This window comes from Drosophila simulans, chromosome 3R (assembly GCF_016746395.2).
Source record: "Drosophila simulans strain w501 chromosome 3R, Prin_Dsim_3.1, whole genome shotgun sequence".
Classification (NCBI taxonomy): Eukaryota; Metazoa; Arthropoda; class Insecta; order Diptera; family Drosophilidae; genus Drosophila; species Drosophila simulans.
The window spans coordinates 6,156,711-6,176,092 of NC_052523.2; the positions used below are offsets into that span (position 1 = coordinate 6,156,711).

Below are 19,382 nucleotides of genomic sequence, written 5' to 3' on the forward strand. Positions count from 1 at the left end.
CAAAGCTTACTGGTAAAATCAATGAATATTATATCAACTAATACGCAAGTTTAACTATTCTACTTATTGAATCAATTATATTATTCAAATATTTATAGTTTAAAAGCACATCCTTGACTTCCCGAAATATGGTTAAGCTTAATTGCCATTTACTTCTTTGCATAGTTATTACTCAAGTTATCGGAATAGTGGTAAGCATTCAAATAAGTTTTCCCTTAAGACTTAGCCTTGCTTAAAATTCCTAACCGCGTTTAATTGTTTTCGGATGGCAGACAAGTAAAATATTTATATGAAAATCCTTTTTACTCCGGCCATTTCCATTCCCTTTTCACACGCAACGTGTGTTCAAGCCCAGCCAAATTAAATTTTACATTAATTGTGAAAAGAATGCAAACGGAAAGGCCCAGAAACAAAGGCAGGCAGGCAGGCAGACAGAGTTACTTAAAATTCATGACTCGGCACAGGATGGCATTGGAAAGTCTTTTCGGCTATAACACTTAAGTGGAGGAACAATCTGTGTTTCTGTATGTGTATTGCTGTAGGTCATAAATTAACTCTGCCGTGTAGAGCAGGATACAAAAAAAGAAATAGAGTCGCTAGGGGATTTTATTTATAGGGGGAGACTCTAGAATTCTTTTGCTGAGTGTGTGTAACGAGGCCATGCTGTAAATGTATCTTTGCTGGCGCTGCTCTTTCTTCTCAGCTGCCCTTTTCTGTTTCGGTTTTGGTTTTGGTTTCTGTTGCCACTTCCTGGCCTTTTTTACGGCCTTGCACATCTCTTACAGCTTCACTTTATGCTCCAAATATAAGCGGAGCACGAGCATATCCTGTTCAAACACAAGCACATGCCAAGTACTGAGATTTCAGCCTGCTTCTCACTCGCCACTTCACCCTATTCCCCCCACCACGTCTTGCGGTTTACTGTTTCCCCGTTGATTTTGTTTGTTTATTTCCGCTAAATTAATGGCGTCCACTACTGACACTTCCGGCTCACTCACACAAGCATAAGCGCACAAACACACATACACGCAAAGCGCACAAGTGTGCGGAGAGAGCTTAAATGAAGTTGTGGCTTGCCTTCCTTGTTAATCAGCCTTTCGCCATTATCCTTTTACATGCCACTCCGATTATGAACATCATTAGTTACTGCTCTCCGATTCTCCAGACTAGCACCGTGAAGATTTATGACCCGCCCTAAACACTCCTCCCTGGTCTTCTGTCACCCCCCGCAGCTTTTATTACTCGGGCGGATTTGCACTTAATTTGACATGCATAATTGTGCGTGTGTTTGGTAATACACTTCTAACTAACTGGCGAGCCACTCGGTACGCGTTTAAAGGTGGACCTTTACCAACTTAGGAGCATGCGAAAATTGAGAGATACTGAAAAAAGCTTTTAGATCGCAGATTTTACTACGTAAACACATACATATAAAGATGTTCCAAAATGAGCGGTAAAATACTTTCCTGTTTTCTGTACATTTCATTTAAGAAGGGATTTAAAAGCCGGTGTCAACTAATTTAGTATTAAATTAGTCATGAGACCATTCAAAACCAACTGAGGTCCACTCTTAGGCCATGAATAGTGTGCCATCTCATGCTCATTATTTATTCCCTTATTGGAAGTTAACTTCAATTATTTCGAGTGGAATCATCGCCGGTAACGGGTAATATTTCGCTCAGACACAACCAACAGCTATTTAGAGGACAATAACGCTATGTGGGGGAGATGAAAGTGGCCAGTCCATGTTAACTGCAACTTGTTTTTATGCGCCTTCGACGGCCCAATTGACCCTGTACAATTCAACAGCTTCTGGGCCACTCGCCCCCGCCCATAGTTCATTGCCCATTTTGGCCATTTCGTTCAGTCAATTGACGCCAACTGTGGCCTGGATACTACGCAACGTGTCGCTTAATTGATAACGACGTCAACAAAATGGATGCCATGGTCGCAATTGGGTCGAAAACAACAATAACAGCAACAGCAGCAGCAGCAGGAGCAGAAGCAGAAGCAGAAACTAAGGCTCAAACCGAAACGGGCTCAATCGAACAATCAAAGGGACGACAACAGAAATGCGTTGGCAGACTCGAAAAAAGTCCCAAACTCACCAGCGCACACATACACAAACACATACCCACACACTCGCAGAGAAAATTGTTTTCAAGTAGACGGCCACTCGACATCAAAAACATGCACATGTCGAAAACAATATGGCGACCAATACTACATAAGCGTATGCGTGTTTGTGTGAGTGGTCGAACCGGAAGTTGCAAACACGAACGCTGCCCTTTATTTCTCCCCGGAGATCGAAAAAAGTGGAAAAGGGAATGTATTTTTAAGAGCTACAATTTTCCAAACAATTATTACAATTTGTATTGACCAAACTGCCCGAAAGGGAAGTTGTACATATATTTACACATATATGCTACATATAAAACTATAATTGCTGCATGTGTTTAATGCTTTAAGGTTACATTTCTGTTACGAATCACTTATAAGACAATTTCACCTGTTATTTTTAAAAAGTTATATTAAAAAGAACAACCGAACTCATTCGTTTTTTTAAATTATAGTCAATTTCCAGGATTATTGTTTGGTTTTTAAATTGTGTTGATGGCGAGTTGTTACGAAATAATGATAAGAGGAAGTATCAAAAACAATTTAATTAAAATCCAGAAAACAACTCATGGCTTAATCGGTTAGTTTGTTATCCATTTGTTTTATTTGGTTTGCCATTTTAACTGTTTTAAATGGAACTTTGTTGGTAAAGTTAAAGCAATATCTTCCATATCTCCCAGCGTATTTCACTATATTAGTTCACTATTAAAGTGAAGGTTTATAAGTGATATTTGCCTGCGACTTTTCGCCGTTTTTTCGCACTCTGGTGTGAAATTTTAAAATGCCTGCTGTACACCCGCAGGCTCGCATTGGCCCAACAGAACGGAAAAATATTAAACCCAAATATATCCTTGGCTCCTTTTTCACCGCCCACTTGATGCCGCCCAGAATTTATCTGCATATATTGCAATATCGTAAAAAAGGAGAGGAGTACAAAAAGACTTGTTATATTTGAATGAAATTTCACCACAGGCGCTGAAAATTTATGATTTTAATTGGTTTGGTCAAGTGGAAATTTCAAAAAGCGTTTTTAATATGTTGGCCAAAAGGGCCGGAGACTTTTTGGCTTTTGTAATATGCTTTTCAGCCTGCTCTCCATTTCCCAGCCCCGCAGCCATATATCTGATGTTGTTCTTTATAATAATTTTGCGTGGCCATGCATTTCTATTGATTGCCTTGTTCAACTGGAAAATGCGTTACAAAGCAAATAAAGAAAAAGTTCTCCCCCATTTTATTCACATTTTTTCACATTTCTGTTTGGCCAATTGGGTAGACAAATTTGCTCTCAGGGCAATGAAAAAGTTTGTTTGTAAAAACAATATTAAAAATGCATAAATACATTTGCATATGGGTATATAACGCGATATCTGCATAATGCTAGATGATGGTGGTCTCCGGTTGGTTCGGAATTGGTTTAACTTCGCTTCAGTTTTACTCTTATTAAATTATTTACATTTTTATTTCATTTTACCAGCGAGTCATGGCTGTCAGAAAATGTTGAGCTTTTGTTACGGCCCCAACTGATAAATTGGCCAGGCATTTGGAATAACTTGAATGCGTTTTAAAGGGGTTCCCACGGGAATCCCTTGATATTTTAACCAAAATATGCCGTGTTCAAGCTGAAAACAAGAGATATATGGTAATTTTGGTCTTATATGTTGTGTAACGAAAACTCTGAGTGGCTTATTGTTTGCAAATGGGAATGAAACTTTAGAAAGCATCAATGATGATGAGACAAAAGGCACCGAAATCCTCATAACAAAGGCATAAACCATACATGAACATTACAGTCAAGAATTGAATGAAACAATGAGGTCTGCCTCACAAAGGATTTAATGTGTATGTTTCAAACAAATAGAATATTATTTGAATCTATAGACGACCGAAACAGAACTGATTCAGTTAATTGGGAAAATGCTTTTCGTAAACTGATTTGATTGATGTTATTCCTATACCAAGTTTTCACTACCACAACTCACAATTTGAATCTATTATCAAAAAGTAAACAAATTTAAAATTACAAATATGTGAGCAAAATATCTGGTCTATTTATTGTGATTTTTTTAAATAACATTATAGGCTTAATCCTTATTTAATAGCGGCACAAAGGGCTTGCCTGGTTACATCGGCGATTTTCCCATTGGCCATACCCGCTTTGTTTTATTGGTTTTTGTTTTTCTTTTGGCCTCCGTGGGTGGGAAGCCCTTTATTTTATTTCTACAACCGCTGAACATGGAGCAATTGCTGAGTATAACAATGCCAAATAACTGACCATTAACAACAACAGCAAGTGCAATAAAAGTCTGGTTGCGAACGAATATATGTGAAAAGTCAAAGGGAGGCACAAGTGCTCGTAGATGGGGAATGGGAAAATTGCTTTCGTTTTCCGGCATTTTTCAGAGCATTCAATTTTGTTCTTTTCGGTTGCTCTAATTTCGGGCATGAGTGTCTGTCCTTTGGTCTTCGAAAGGCGATTAATACGCCTTAACTTGTTGGCACGCCCAAATGCCCCAGGCATTTCACGTTTGCTTGGACAAGGTCCTCAAATTAAATTACCCCCCAGACATAAAAAAAAATTAAATAAAAATTGTTAGCAGATCAAATGGTTTCCACTCAAGCCAGTGGCAAATTCAGCCAACTGGAATTAGTTATTCGGATTGGCCAAGGCCATGGGAATCCTGGTGTGTCTCCCAGGACGCCGCCCACCAGCTTTTCATGCCTCACATTACCGGGCGCAATTAATCAAGCGAGTTGCGTGTCCTCCAACGGATTGCGAATTTCGCCCTGGGCCGCTCCATCGGAAGCATTAGGTTTCCTTCCTATCCGCCCGCGAATCGTGCAACATTTTGCGGTTCCGCTGACAACCAATTTGATGACGGCAATTTTCCCAACATCCCACTAGGTGGGTGTGAGTCTGAGTGCGTGTGTGTGTGTGTAGCAATCTCCGCTGTCCGTGCTCTGATTTGCGATACAATTGGAATAATTATGTGTTTACGGCATTTATATGTCGCCATTCTAATGCGCTGGAAATCGGTTTGTGGGTTATCATTTGATGGAACCTCAAAATAAGTAGCTATTATTCGCGTGCTTAAAAGATTTGGTTGCTATACCATCCACTAAAAGAATATAAGTGCACAATACTTGGGTAACAAACTTAAACAGAAATGATTGGTGGGAGATTTTCTAGAGTTCGTCATTTGATGAATGCAAATTTGGTAACCCTTTATCGTTTCGATACTCTGCAATTTCGCTTCAAGCATTTAAAGCTCTATAATTGCGGTCCTTACTTCGCTTAGCGCTTAATCCTTGCTGTAAATTGTAGGTCCTTTGACACCTCATGCGAGCATCTTTATCCCCCACTGCCCACCAAATTGTCAAAGACAATTACAGTGCGATCGATGTGAGCTTAGCTCGGCATTTGGCTCTTCGGTATTCAAGCCGCTGATTGATTGTGCGGCAGCGATTCATATATCAAATCATCATGTAAGTGCGTTAGGGCCGCAGAATGGTGGGGTGATTCGGTGGGGGGATGGGGCCGGAGTGGGATGAATGTGGAGCAGGCCAGGCAGCCAAGACATTCGAGACAGACAGCTGGCTACACGCAAGCAATTTAAAAGCCCATTTGTCTGCATAAAGCAAGCGGAGCTGGCCAGAGAATGGAGAAACGGCCAGTCAAGCGAGGGAACGCGAACCCTTTTTTCAACGATTTCATTTTTAAATACTCTTGTAGACGGTATTTCACTGCAGCCATGAGGTTTGTCTTTAAGGATTAAAGTCCGTATTTAGATAATGTAGATAGACTATGCTAATAAATGTCTACAAAGTACACTTAAAAACCCTTGATATGACAGGCAATCCTTACAGAAAGGGACAGTACTATATTTAATTCCCAGAGCAGAGTATACTATTTTTCACCCCACGACCCTGAAGAACTTCTCCAATTTTTATTCGCACTCGGACATGACCGTCACATGCTGGCGCGGAACGTGCTGGGGCCCAAGATAGTGAATTGTTTGCCGGCTCGCGGGCATAAAACATGGCGGACGACAAGCCACATAACAAGATGGCCAGCGGAATCCCGTCCAGACTCTGTCGCCGGTTCAGTAGTCAGTCGGTGGGCCATGGAAATGGCTGTGGCACTGATTCAGAATCTCGGGGTGGTGCTGACGCAGTTGCTCCTGTGGCTTTTTGACTGGCTGCGTGTGAAACAACTTAATTTCCGCTTAGCCCCGCCTTCGGCAGGACTCCGGAGTCGGAAGTTGGGCGTCCGGGAAGCGCCGTGTTCACATGCGTGTAACTATGCATGTCTGCGCCAAAGAGGAGGAGTGCCCTGGTGTTAAAAATTCAATTTACACTATTTGGAACGCAATTAAATTGGAGCTGTGCCCGCGTTCTTCTTCTGCTGGCGACATCCTATTGGGCCCTCCGCTTAAGCCATGATGCACGCAACTTGCTTGCGGTTTTATTTTGCTTTATGGCGTTTTTTTCGCGAAACGATGTGGTTTTCGCCAGCGCCGGGCTTGGTAACTTTTAACGCTCATATTTTATGCATTAAGTGCTCTATTAAAATTTTTGTTGTTCTCCTGCCTGGACGCATTCGGAGGATGTGGGCTTGTGTGATGTGATGTATGATATAACCAGTCCTTCTTCACTTTCGTGACCCTCGTCGGAGACTTGTTTATTGGGCGTAGAAATGACAAAATTATATGGTTCTTGGCATATCTGATGGCCACGCGTCGTATGTGTGATATTTGTTTGACTTTCTTGGATGAGAAGAGGATTGAGTTCAAACTGGAGTCTGACATTCTGTAGCATGGAAAATGTATTTGTATTACGCTTAAATTAACTTCAATTACTTCAAATTAATTACTTATAAAGATTTTTAAAAATTGTTGGCTATAAAAAAGAATACCAGAAAAATAGTTATTATATTGGAATCATATATTTCTTTTGAGTACATTTCTTTGTATACTTGTTTCTTTTCCAGTGCTCGTAGCGCCCTTTGTCAATATTTTGTTGAAAACAGAACCCTTCGATTTTTTCCTGCCTTTCTTAACTATAAACTTTGACCCCATAAACTTTGACAACGGCATCACGATATCTGTTCATTTGTTTGCCTTGTTATTGTGAACTTTATGACCGCAATGGCGTTGATGGCCAACATGCGACACACTCACACACACGGCCATCATGTATATGGGTTTCGGCCATGTAGCGGAAATCGGCTTAAAATTTACTCCATCACACACACGCACTCAAGTGCAGACTAGCACCGAAGGCAGCGCGTGCATGATTTATGGTCTCATTGCAGTCGAAAAATAAAGAAGACTGTGTAGAATGCTGGTGAGAAAGAGAGTGGTAAAGGAAGAGGGAAAGGGAGGGTTTTGGCCAACACTTTTGTGAGGTCTGAGCCTGGTCTTGGTTTATGCAACTAATGCAACTGAGCGCCATTGTTGCTGTCCCGCTTCAAGTGGAAAAAATAGGAGAAAAAAGTTATTTACGGCAAACTTCCGCCAAAAGTGGCTGGAGGGGTCATTGTTGACTTCAGGGTGCACAAACACTCGAACTCCCACCTAGCTGGCCAAGTTTTTAAATCATTTCTCTTTTGCATTTGCAACTTTTTTCGAGCCTAACTTGGCCGCCATTTCGCCATTCCGCCCTTTTGCCACTTTGCAATTGCACAATGGCGGCCGCCATGGCGTTTTAGGTTCGCGTTGCCGTTATTTGCAAATTATGTTACTTTGGCCAACTCGAATAAATCTTGGCCCAAAGTGTGCAAGGAGCTGCCTCCCACACAAATCACAGGCAAATTAGTTGCTATCGCCCCTCTAGCTCCCACTCCTTATGCTGTCCCTCTCGCTCTCTGCGGCAAACTTGTTGAGCTGCAAGTTTGCGCTCTTCTAATATATTTGGTCGAAAACTTGCTGCTAATGAGTAAATGTGGGAAAAGTTTAAATTAATTTTTGAAATGTGTTCCACTCTAAAGATTTTCAATTTCCTCTATGGCCAAGCGGTGCAATCTCTGTTTCGGTATCACAACCCCCCACTTTCTAATTATATTTTCGATACTTTGCGTTGACCCCATACAATTTTATGTCCATACTTTGCACCTCAAGAGCGCCATTCTTTTCTCTACTGCCATTGGGTCCCCGGAAGTCCATTCAGATTGACAAAAAGAGGTGATAATACAGAATGACAGCCACAAGCTTCATGGAAGCATGACATTTTTATCGGTAGTCATAAAAGCAGATTGTTTAGAAAATAGTTTATATTCCCAGATGTTTTCCAGCACATCTTGAAGATAATGGAGGATCGTTAAAATGTATCTTTATCTTTTTGCCACTTTAGAAATAAACCTATATGCATATTAACATATAAAGCTTGTTATCTCTTCGTCGGTCCTATTGGATCTAATATAGATCTTTATGGTATAACATTGAAACAGCTTAAACATATATTACAAATTTGCTAATAAACACAAATTACGTTAGCGAATTTCACATAATCAAATGTAATACGTAAAATTAACAACATTACCTCACAATAAACTTCATCAATTCAGCCAATTACACAAGATATTGATTCAAAGTGGCTTACATAATAACTTTAATTTTCGAACTGGAAGGAGCCAGCAAGGCAAGAACAATTGCCTTGAATCTATTTGTGCATTATTGAATATTAACTGTGTACGCTTCGATTGCGCTAACTTCGGCATCAGGGCGACAGCAATCAAATTTATAAGTCGATGGCAGGGGCAGGGGATTCCCTCAAGTTCTACGAGTCGGTTGTCTTAACTCCTGACAAGCCCGCTGGGCATTTCGGCTCATGTGTCACCATTTTGTTTATGCTGCGAATTTCCGGTTTCTCTTGCAAGGTGCTTGCGTGTATCTGTGGGTATTTCTGTATCTGTCTTTGGGTGTGTTAGTGTGGGCGATAGTGGTCCTCTGCCTCGCTTTAGCTGCCAATCACAACTGGTTGACAAATTGCTTTTGGACACGACTGACATGTTGACAGGCTTACTCAACTGTTACGCTCCCACCCCCTCCACCAACGATTGCTTATCTCTCCGATTGTCGTTCTGTTTTTAAAGCCAAAAAAAAAATAGTTATTTGAAGTAGTCAGAGTAAAGATTTAGAAAAATACGTTTTAGAAAAATCAACAGGAGGTTTGTTCGTCAGCTTTTCGATGCGAAATTCCAGTTTTATCGAGGCTCTTCAAATATACCTTTATATAGACGTTTCTTCGGTTCTTTTGCGAGTATCTACAGTGTATACCACTTATCAATACTGTGTTTAAATGGTTATTGTGCGGTTACCAATACTAAATTAATAGAATTTATGCAAATTTATTAAGCATTTTCAAAGTTACTTCAGAATCCTATCATATTAACATCTTATCCCGTGTTCCATCATCATTACGCTTAAAAAAGTCAACCAGTATTCCCCTGTTATGTAGCACTTCTCAACACTGGCATTGAAGCGACCCACGTAATTCGGTCTCCCCTTTCAGAAAACTTATCCAACCGCCAGCGGGCAACATTTTCAGTTTTCCAGCTGAGAAAACACAGACAAACGCGCAGTCGGCCCAAGGTGCAAAAAATACTTGTAGAAGATGAAGCAATTCACGTAAAATTTAATGTCACACGAACCCAAAAGTGAAAGTTGCATTTGGGCCAAGAAAAGCGGAGCGAAAGATAGACAGAAAATGGGGAAAAACAGAGGATGGGCAAAAAAAGAAAGTGGTGCAGTTAGAAAATTACTTTTACTTAATGTCATTGAAGGGTTCCCCAAGGATATTCGAGAGTTTTAAGTGCGACGTTTGCATTTCCTCCGCTACTCCAACAATGTGAAATAGTTTCGCTTCGCCATTGTTTTGCAGTGAATAAGAATAGGAATACGAGTTCAAGGACCACTCCTCCAACGTGGCATGTGTGCAATGGAATATATTTGGTGCATATACACGTATTCCCATGTCATGCAAAAGTTGTCCTTTCGTTAAAGTTTGTCACATGTGATGCCGTCGAGCGAGAACGCATTGGGATTTTACTAAATTTCAAATGCTAGTGTTTTAGAAACAGCAGGGTATCTAAAACTTATGGTTTTACTAATAGAGTTTTGCTTATATTTTTTTTAATTTTGTCAAAGTGCTTTAAGAGCCTAAGGAATCCTTACCTATTATAAGTGATTCATTCAAAACTCATGATAAAGCAATACTGCTGCATACTTAAGTGATTTTTGTGATTTTTAATTAGATGAATACACATTATCAATCATATAAGGATTAGTGAGCGCAGTAATGTTCTCAAATTAAATTGTAGGTATATTTATGTATATATTACATTGTCAGGGCATATGCTTCGGCTACCTTGTCATATATCATGAGACGTCATTATTTCAGGCATAAACTCTGGGTTCAGGCCGAGTTCAGTCTGGGTCAGAGCCTAGAATGTCTGCTCGGACTGTTGCCAGCGATGGGTAGAGTGACTTAATGTGATAAATGATGATTTTATAATCGTTTGCATGACAAACACCAGCGGCGGAGCAGCAGCAGCAGTCCATCCCACCCAACTTTTTGGGTAAAAGAGTGTCCGTTTTCCTTAGTCAACTTTCCCATGCAGACATGTTTGTGTCAGCCTCAGCTCAGCTCAAGTGACAAGCCCCGAGGCTGAGCCAGTTTGCATGTAACGAGAATTTTCGGCTCTGGCCAGGCTGAGGACATGTCCTAGTCCTACACTTCCACCTGCTGGCAAAGCCTTTTTGCACATTTTCATTTGCGCTTCCAATTTCAAAATCTGAAAACCCTTGAAACTGGAACCCCCTGCCCACCGCCGGCAATTGTATTTCCTGGTCCTGAAAATGATAAATTATCGTTTGTCTACGTCCTGATGCAATATGATGTCGTCCGCTGTGCCCGAAGTTTACTTGGCCCACTTCCTTTCGACCCGGCCCCATCTAATTCGCATTTTTGATTAATTGGATTTCCCTGGGAGACAAATAGAAATTTTCATTTCATTTTCTATTTGCGGGACCGACTGTTTGTTGTGACAACTTTGTCGCTTTCGTTTTTGGGAAGAAATATTAAATTGAATTGAATTAAAATTCATTTTTGATGCTCCAGATCAGATTGCGCACGGATATTTCTTTATCTTGATGAGAATGGTGGGAGCTAAGTTCACATAAACCAAATGTCTCCATTTCGATGCCATTATCGTTGTCAATGCATTAAAGTGCATTTTAAAATAGAGCCATAAATATTTACTAGAGTGCAGGCGATGGAGTGGATTTGTGCAGACTAGGGGCGTGGCTGATTGCCAACCCATATCGTAATTGCAGATAAACTTTATGCCATTAACCTTTAGCGTTGTCTAGGCGGCCTCACGTCCCCCTTTGGTTTGCTGTAAAGTGCTTTGGAAACATTTCATGATAAGCATTTGCCATCCGACTCCACCACGCCCCACTCTTTGCCCCCCTGCGACGTCAGCAAGTTTACATTTGCGGTCCTTTCCCGGGAGGAAAACGAAGAAATATGCAGAAAGTCGGAGAGATGGGCCATCCGTGCGCTTGCCATCATTAAACTTGTGCGCAAACATCGGCAAAATGCATTAAACTTGGCAAATATCGTAAAAATTAACGACAACATTATGGGCAACTCAGACTGTCTCCCTCCTTTTTGCCAGTGGTCCTGGCCAAGTTCAAAACTATAAATTTCGTCAGTAAGCAAGCCAAAACAAGTTGAAAATAGTTTCAGTTGGCTCGGGATTGCAGTTGATTGGTACGAGTAATTGGATTTGCGATTAGTTTTGTGGCAAAATTGTTTTCTAAGTGGGCTATTATGCAAATCGAAAGAATCATCTTGTGAGCCTCCGAGCGAGCTCATCCAGATAGCCTGGCTTTTCGCACTTTTCCCGGCTTATCCGTGAAAAATCAGCACAAGGCACACACAGACCGTAACAAACTGAAAACGGTCCAGCAGGAAGTGACATCCAGCCCACTTCTCTACCCTTGGCCGAAATGCATTTGCGCACTTGCCTGTTGACATTCTCGCATGTGTAGTGGGCGCAAATTAAAGGAAATCCAGCAGGGGCAACAACAGATCCTACTGGATGCACTCAGAGAAAAAGCTTGCGATCATCCCAAAAAAACAATGAATTTTGTAAAGAGTTTGGATACGATTTTGCCGTATATATCTATAAAAAGTTGCTGCTTTTTTTTAACATATAATATGTTTAATGTCTTTAGGTGCAAGATTATTTCGCATTGGAAAACTAAATTTACTCTGCTGCTGCCACATTGTTCCTTTGTGTCCTTGGCCATGTGTGGGCGGCTATTTGGGCTGTTTGTTTAGCGCCAGCATAAACAGTTGTAACAGTTGGCCGTACAAGCCCGCCCGGCTCGCATCAGAATCAGAGCCAGAATCCGAATCCGAATCAGAGTGCCAATCCAGGGCTCGTGCGCAGCGGTAATTACATAACAAAAGTGCACACAAACAAACTGACAGTGAAACAGCAACGTGAACAGCCTAACCATGGTCATCTGCATCTGGGCCAGCACTTAAATGAGTTATACAAATAATTGTGCCGTGATTATTTTACTGACCACGTACACACGGGCACAAACAACATGCTTACAATGGTCGTGTGATGAGTTTTCCTAGGGTTAGATAAATAAGCTGCAAAGAGGATGTGAAAACATATTAGAGATACTTTGTGTACATATTATGTGAACGCACAAACAAGGGATATGCGAATCAACGTTGAAGTTAATTCATCTATTGAAATTTTTTAAGTATGGGGAAAGAAAAATCACACTGATGTCCTGTAAGGATCATCATAAATCGCCAATTCGTAACAGTATAATCGGAGGTCAGCTCAACAAATGACGCATACGCCGCATGGGCCGGCACACAATTGTCTGTAAACATTGCAATTTGTTAGAGCACATCTAAACTCAATGGCACACAGTGCTAAAGCGATATATATACATATATCTTAAATTTCTATGAATTTTTTTTTTATCGGTACACAATGGTATTGAAATAGTAAACATAAATATAGTATAAAGTTACAATATTAGGAATTTATTCCGTTTCAGTGCTTTCAGTGTTGGTTTTTAATATGACAACCTTTGTTGTGATTTCATAACTTCATTCAACCGACTATTTAAATACAGCTAAATAGTTTTGCTCAGTGCACCTTCGAATTCAACTGTGGTAAGATCTTAGCTTCAGCGGGTTGCATCTCCCTCTCTGGTTCGACAAGTCCGAGTCGAAAGCCATGACCAAAGGCGTGTGATTTATAACTAATTGATGAACACAATCATGCGGTTGATGGCCACAAGGCCAAGAGCGGGGAATGTCCTTGTGGCCGTGGTACAGTTGTGCTCAAGGTCGCTGTTGAAGCTGCCCCCAAAGACTGGAGTGCTCGCAGGGAAAACGGATTCAGTCGAGCGCTTCGCTTGAATAATTTGCGGCATAACCGAGTTTATTATGTTGAGGACCGTCGAGGCGTGTTTCCATGGGAAAGGGGGAAATGTTTTGGCTGGGGATCGCCTAAATGGCGTGCTCGCATTTCCGTTTCCGCTTTACGTAATTAATTCGAAATTCGGGTTTTATGCAGCCCTCCTTTGTTGTAAAATTGCCGTTGCTGAGCTTTTATTTTTTATTGATGAATAAATTTAATTGAACCAAATGGATTTCGTTTTGCGTCATGTAACCGTTGGTATTCTGCCTAATGGCTTTCAAACACACACCCCCTACGCTCACTTAACCCTTCACTTCACTTCACGCATTTGTATTTGTGGGCTTTCTACAATAGCTATTGCCAGCTGGCAACGTATTTTAATTGAATTTCAATTGATTGCAAAAATGTTCAATTTGGTGCCGCAACCAAATTTCATTTTAATTAATTAGAATTGATAACAATAACGGGTTTCCATGCATTTTTTGTTTCGACCTCGTAGAATAATAAATGACTTAATGGGTTTATATTTGTGTTAGCCGGCGGTGAAGGGCGGTTTCACTGTATGGAGTCGCCATCAAGATCCAACCGGAAAAATCATTATTGGAAAATCGGGGTTAGGGCCAGAATTAAATACCCACGAATGTCCGGGATAATTATTGATTGAATGTGCCGAGATATCAAAATAATCGAATTGACAATGCAACTTTATTAAATGCTGCCAGAACAGTAGTTGCATCAAAGCCAGTGCGCAACTATATTATTATACGTAAATTTCGTTAGCATGAATTTTTCTTTTTTTCTTTTCTTGAATTTCACATGTGAAATACACAGAATATAGAATGGATACTATAAATTTATACTTATTTGGCTTGATAAAGTGTTTCATTGCATAAAGATAAACCGGCTGAGAGCGGAATTGAATTTAGCTAGAATTTGGAAACTGCTCTTGGAAGCTTTTACCTAAATGGAAGAAAATTCACATGAATGATCTCGATTATCAAATTTTATGATAAATACAATTTATCCATAGTCTTTCTAGCTTGTGGTTCTGAAAATCTATTTGAAATGTTCATCGTATTTCATTATTTATATCGTCATTTTTATTCTTATGTTTTCCCTTTATATATAAATGCAAGTCAAAACAAATGCTTAAGTACCATCTCTGCTTCCAAAATCATACAAAATTAAACACTGTTTGGGCCTTAAATAGTTTCGCTAATGCGGGAAACCGTTTTGCAAACTTTTTCCCATTTGGCGAGCATAAGCTTTCCCAAAGTGAATTCACATCTTTCCCTATGCTGCAGGACATACCAAACACACACGCACAGTAAAATATGTTCACCAAACTGCAATCAAAGCGACATAGCACAAATTTCACAGATTTTTGCACATTAAAAATATGTTCGCTTCTCCAGAAGCTATACATACACACGCAAACACACATAGTGCCACGCCTTCCATGAGCCCATTTTTTGCATGGCAAAAAAAAAGGACGAGTAAACTTTTTATGCCAACGAGGCCAAAAAAAAATCCGAATGTGGAAAAGAAAACGAGGAAGGGGATCCACAAGGAGCTGTCGGGCAAAAGGGGAACGTTGTGGCCAATGCTGCGATGCTGCAACTCAACCTTTTATGGCCCGGAGCCATGGCAAAATGCAACGCTGAATTTGATAATCAATTACCGTGCCATAGCCGAAAGGATGCGACCGAGGTCCTGTGGGGGCCTCACATGACCCCAAACACAAGTAAATGCCCCCGAATACACTCGACTTTGTACAACGCCACGTATGAGTAATATGCGGGATTGTCTATGCCAAAGGGCATGTGTGGGTGAGTTGCAGGTGGTAATGCAAATAAATATCCGAATTCCCCTAGATTTTCCAAAAAATGTTCATTACAAACTGCAAATTGGTTTGTGTCTGCTCAACAGCTGCTACCCGCTGGCCGTGTTCATGTAAATATATCCTTGTCGTTGCATATCTTAAACCAATTAATGGATTGCCAGCCACAAATGCTAAAAATTCCACATATCTTGCTTGCATTCAGAAGGCAGGGATTTATGGCAGGCAGTCGGAAAGCCCAGAACAGACTATTTTCTTAAATCTGATAAAGTGGATTTATAAGCTTAGCTAACAAATACTTATCTATAAGATACAATTTATTTAGCTTATCAATTTGCTGCTTAAAATGTGCCACATTCGCCTTAGTTAAGTTTCGATCTGCTAAGATGGAGTAGTTGACGGAAATTAAAGCCCAGCTGCCTTTTTATCGTTTCAGTTGGCAATTGCGCTTAGATGGCACTTCTTTTTGAGCAGCAACTTTCATTTCCGCTTGTCATTAATTGACGCTGTCAGCTTTGGCAGCAATCACTTAATGAAATCATTTAATCAGTGCCGGCGACAATCGACAAAGTGGAAGTGGCAGCCCTTCCGCTCGCTTCTCTAGGAACACATGTTCCATTTATGCTGCACACTAATCAACCTGGCACTGCGAGCTCAGTGCTATTTGGCTCCCCATCGCCATCGGTTGCTCCAATGACACCAGGGAATTGTGGGCCGCCGACAGCTGTCCTTAATTACATGGAAATCCACACTAGATTCGTGCCCCTCGTTCCGCACTCGCAACCGAAGTCCCCACAGAGTCATTCACCTTGCCACCACCAAAAAAACGAAAGCAACTGAAGGGAAAGTTCGATTCGAAGGCTGAGGGATACCCTTAAAGGGCCATTTCCCGGCTACGTAAATCACATTTAGTTAGCCATTTAGACTACAGCAAGTCTGGTAAGATACACTGCAAAATTAATATCACTGCAATGATAGAAGGGTCATGTCATCAGTCTGTATTTTTGTTACCACAGAATAGACTTATACGTATGATAGAAAATCTTCAACAATAGGTTACAGCGGTACCCAATTCTATAGATTTAATTCCTTGAAAATAGAGTTCTTTTTTAATACTCAACTTGTCAACACAAATTATTATTATAATTTTAAGAAATTATCTGAGTAAGAAAAGACACCGCAGACACAGAATAAAAACACCCTATGTTAGGGAATGCAAAATACGTGGCGGAAGCCAAAAGGCGCAAGCAAAAATCGAAACCAAGTGAATATAACATATTATTTCAACAGGCAACTCATTCAGCATATAATATTACCACCCATGGAGCTTTATGTAGTTGATGTACGTAGTCTATGATGTGGAGCCCACGTTGGCGGAACTGGGAATGGGGATTGGGGGTTTGAGAGCTGTGGTAAATTGGGGGGTTGAAGAATCAAGGGTTTGGGCTCTGTAGACCTGCGGAATCGAGGTGAATAAGCGAAGAACACATTCACACACACTAAAAGGCAAACAAAGGGAAATCAATCTTTGTACATACTTTTAGCATATGCACACGTATGATCCCCACCCATATTTCCCTCCCCATGAAACACACACTCATATAAAAGGCCGTACGTATGTATATGTGTGCGGTTGTCGGCTTTGCGGGGAATTGGGGAATATTTGCATGCCTTTGTGTACTTTTTCCATATGATTTATGACCTAAATTGTTGCTGCTCGCGCACATATAATTACACACACATCGCTGTGGCCATATATGTGTGTGTGTGTGTCGTCTTGGGACGCGCGCCAAAGTATGCTACACTTTTTGTTTTATGAGTTAATAAGTAGGCGTGGCCCCAGCCCAATTGCTACACTCTGATTATGGCACCGGATACCCAGATGGCCGCCCAGCCAGCCCACTGTCAGATGGGGAATTTCCAAACCTATATGTGCAGATCAGATAGGATAGCACAGAACTTTTTAAAGTACACTTTTGGGGCACGCAATTTAGAAAATGTACCTCGGTGTCGGAGAAATTATTTTAACAGTCGACTGAGCTGCACTCGCTCATGGGATTGAACCACCTCGTTCCATATGGAGAAGTCTTCGAGTTCAAGTTTAATGGAGCAGCTGACTACACTGAATTTTGTAGTTTATCCGCAAATTGCATCTCACTTCAAATAGCCTGGTGCATAGTATCTACTAACAAAAATCATATTAAAATAAAGCAAGCAGTTCTATTAATAAAACTAACATTCAGCTATTATATAAACATTTTATTTACTTGGTAAGTTTATGATAACCTCCCAAATTAATTTACTCAAGCCAACACAATACCCTTTGTCATTTGAAAAATAAATACAGGCTATGTAAGTTCATTATTCAATCAGTTTGTTTACTGCAACCCAAAATGGTTTTTGCACTAACCTTCAGATGAGCCTACACCCTCAATCGAGAATCAATGCAAACGCAGTGCCAGCGAAAATGTCAGCAAGGGATTGGGCCAATCCCAAACGGGTAATCCCGCTGCGACAATGCTAATCCAATTCCGATGGGCCGTATAAAAGCCCCAAGCTGGGCTGGCTGTGATTTCGTCTTGGCCCGCAGACCGGAGCATGGAGTCCGCTAACGTGTCGTCGAGTCTATTTGGCAACGTGTCCACCGCGCTGCGGCCGGAGGCGCGGCTCTCCGCCGAAACGCGTCTGCTGGGCTGGAATGTGCCGCCGGAGGAGCTGCGTCACATTCCCGAGCACTGGTTAACTTACCCGGAACCGCCCGAATCGATGAACTACCTGCTGGGCACGCTCTACATCTTCTTCACCCTGATGTCGATGCTGGGCAATGGACTGGTGATTTGGGTTTTCTCGGCAGCCAAATCGCTGCGAACTCCCTCCAATATACTGGTCATCAATCTGGCCTTCTGCGACTTCATGATGATGGTCAAGACTCCGATATTCATCTACAACAGTTTCCACCAGGGATACGCGCTAGGTCATCTGGGATGCCAGATCTTTGGGATCATTGGCTCCTATACGGGAATCGCTGCCGGTGCCACCAATGCGTTTATAGCCTACGATCGATTCAATGTGATCACGCGTCCCATGGAGGGCAAGATGACGCATGGCAAGGCCATTGCCATGATCATATTCATCTACATGTACGCCACTCCATGGGTGGTTGCCTGCTACACGGAGACTTGGGGACGTTTTGTGCCGGAGGGATATCTGACGTCCTGCACCTTTGACTATCTCACCGATAACTTCGATACGCGCCTCTTTGTGGGCTGCATCTTCTTCTTCAGCTTTGTGTGCCCCACCACGATGATCACGTATTACTATTCCCAGATTGTGGGCCATGTCTTTAGCCACGAGAAAGCACTGCGGGATCAGGCCAAGAAGATGAACGTGGAATCGCTGCGCTCTAATGTGGACAAAAGCAAGGAGACGGCGGAAATCCGGATAGCCAAAGCGGCCATCACCATCTGCTTCCTGTTCTTTTGCTCGTGGACGCCGTACGGAGTTATGTCGCTGATTGGCGCCTTTGGGGATAAGACCCTTTTGACGCCCGGAGCCACAATGATTCCCGCCTGTGCCTGAAAAATGGTGGCCTGCATCGATCCGTTCGTGTACGCCATAAGCCACCCCAGATACCGCATGGAGCTGCAGAAGCGATGTCCCTGGCTGGCGCTCAACGAAAAGGCGCCGGAATCGTCGGCTGTCGCCTCCACCAGCACCACCCAGGAACCACAGCAGACCACCGCCGCCTAATGCAAATTCCCACCCACCAGCCACCCATCCAAAAAATGCTGACAATGATGATGAACTGAAACGGCAACGAACTCGTAATACCAAACGCCAGGGAAAATTGTATAAATATTTCACGGAGTTTCTGCTAGAGTGCAAGGAGTTGAAAATGTTTTCTTGTTATGATTTGTAGTCACTTTTGTGTTTATGAAAGAAATATAGTAAAATTACAGCAAGCTA

General features: G+C 41.6%; 2 protein-coding genes across 2 annotated transcripts; both read left to right on the forward strand.

The window, feature by feature from the left end:
- The first annotated feature begins 17,977 nt into the window (after positions 1 to 17,977).
- Positions 17,978 to 19,186, forward strand: LOC6727371 (opsin Rh3). Its single transcript, XM_002102720.4, has one exon. The coding sequence runs from the start codon at positions 18,015 to 18,017 to the stop codon at positions 18,993 to 18,995; it is 981 nt and encodes a 326-aa protein (XP_002102756.3). The 5' UTR covers positions 17,978 to 18,014; the 3' UTR covers positions 18,996 to 19,186.
- On the forward strand, positions 18,999 to 19,382 carry LOC123327273 (opsin Rh3-like). Its single transcript, XM_044923239.1, has one exon. The coding sequence runs from the start codon at positions 18,999 to 19,001 to the stop codon at positions 19,164 to 19,166; it is 168 nt and encodes a 55-aa protein (XP_044779174.1). The 3' UTR covers positions 19,167 to 19,382.

Coding starts and splice junctions, on each gene's coding strand:
- LOC123327273 (XM_044923239.1), top strand. CDS start 18,999: ATGGTGGCCTGCATCGATCCGTTCGTGTACGCCATAAGCCACCCCAGA.
- LOC6727371 (XM_002102720.4), top strand. CDS start 18,015: ATGGAGTCCGCTAACGTGTCGTCGAGTCTATTTGGCAACGTGTCCACC.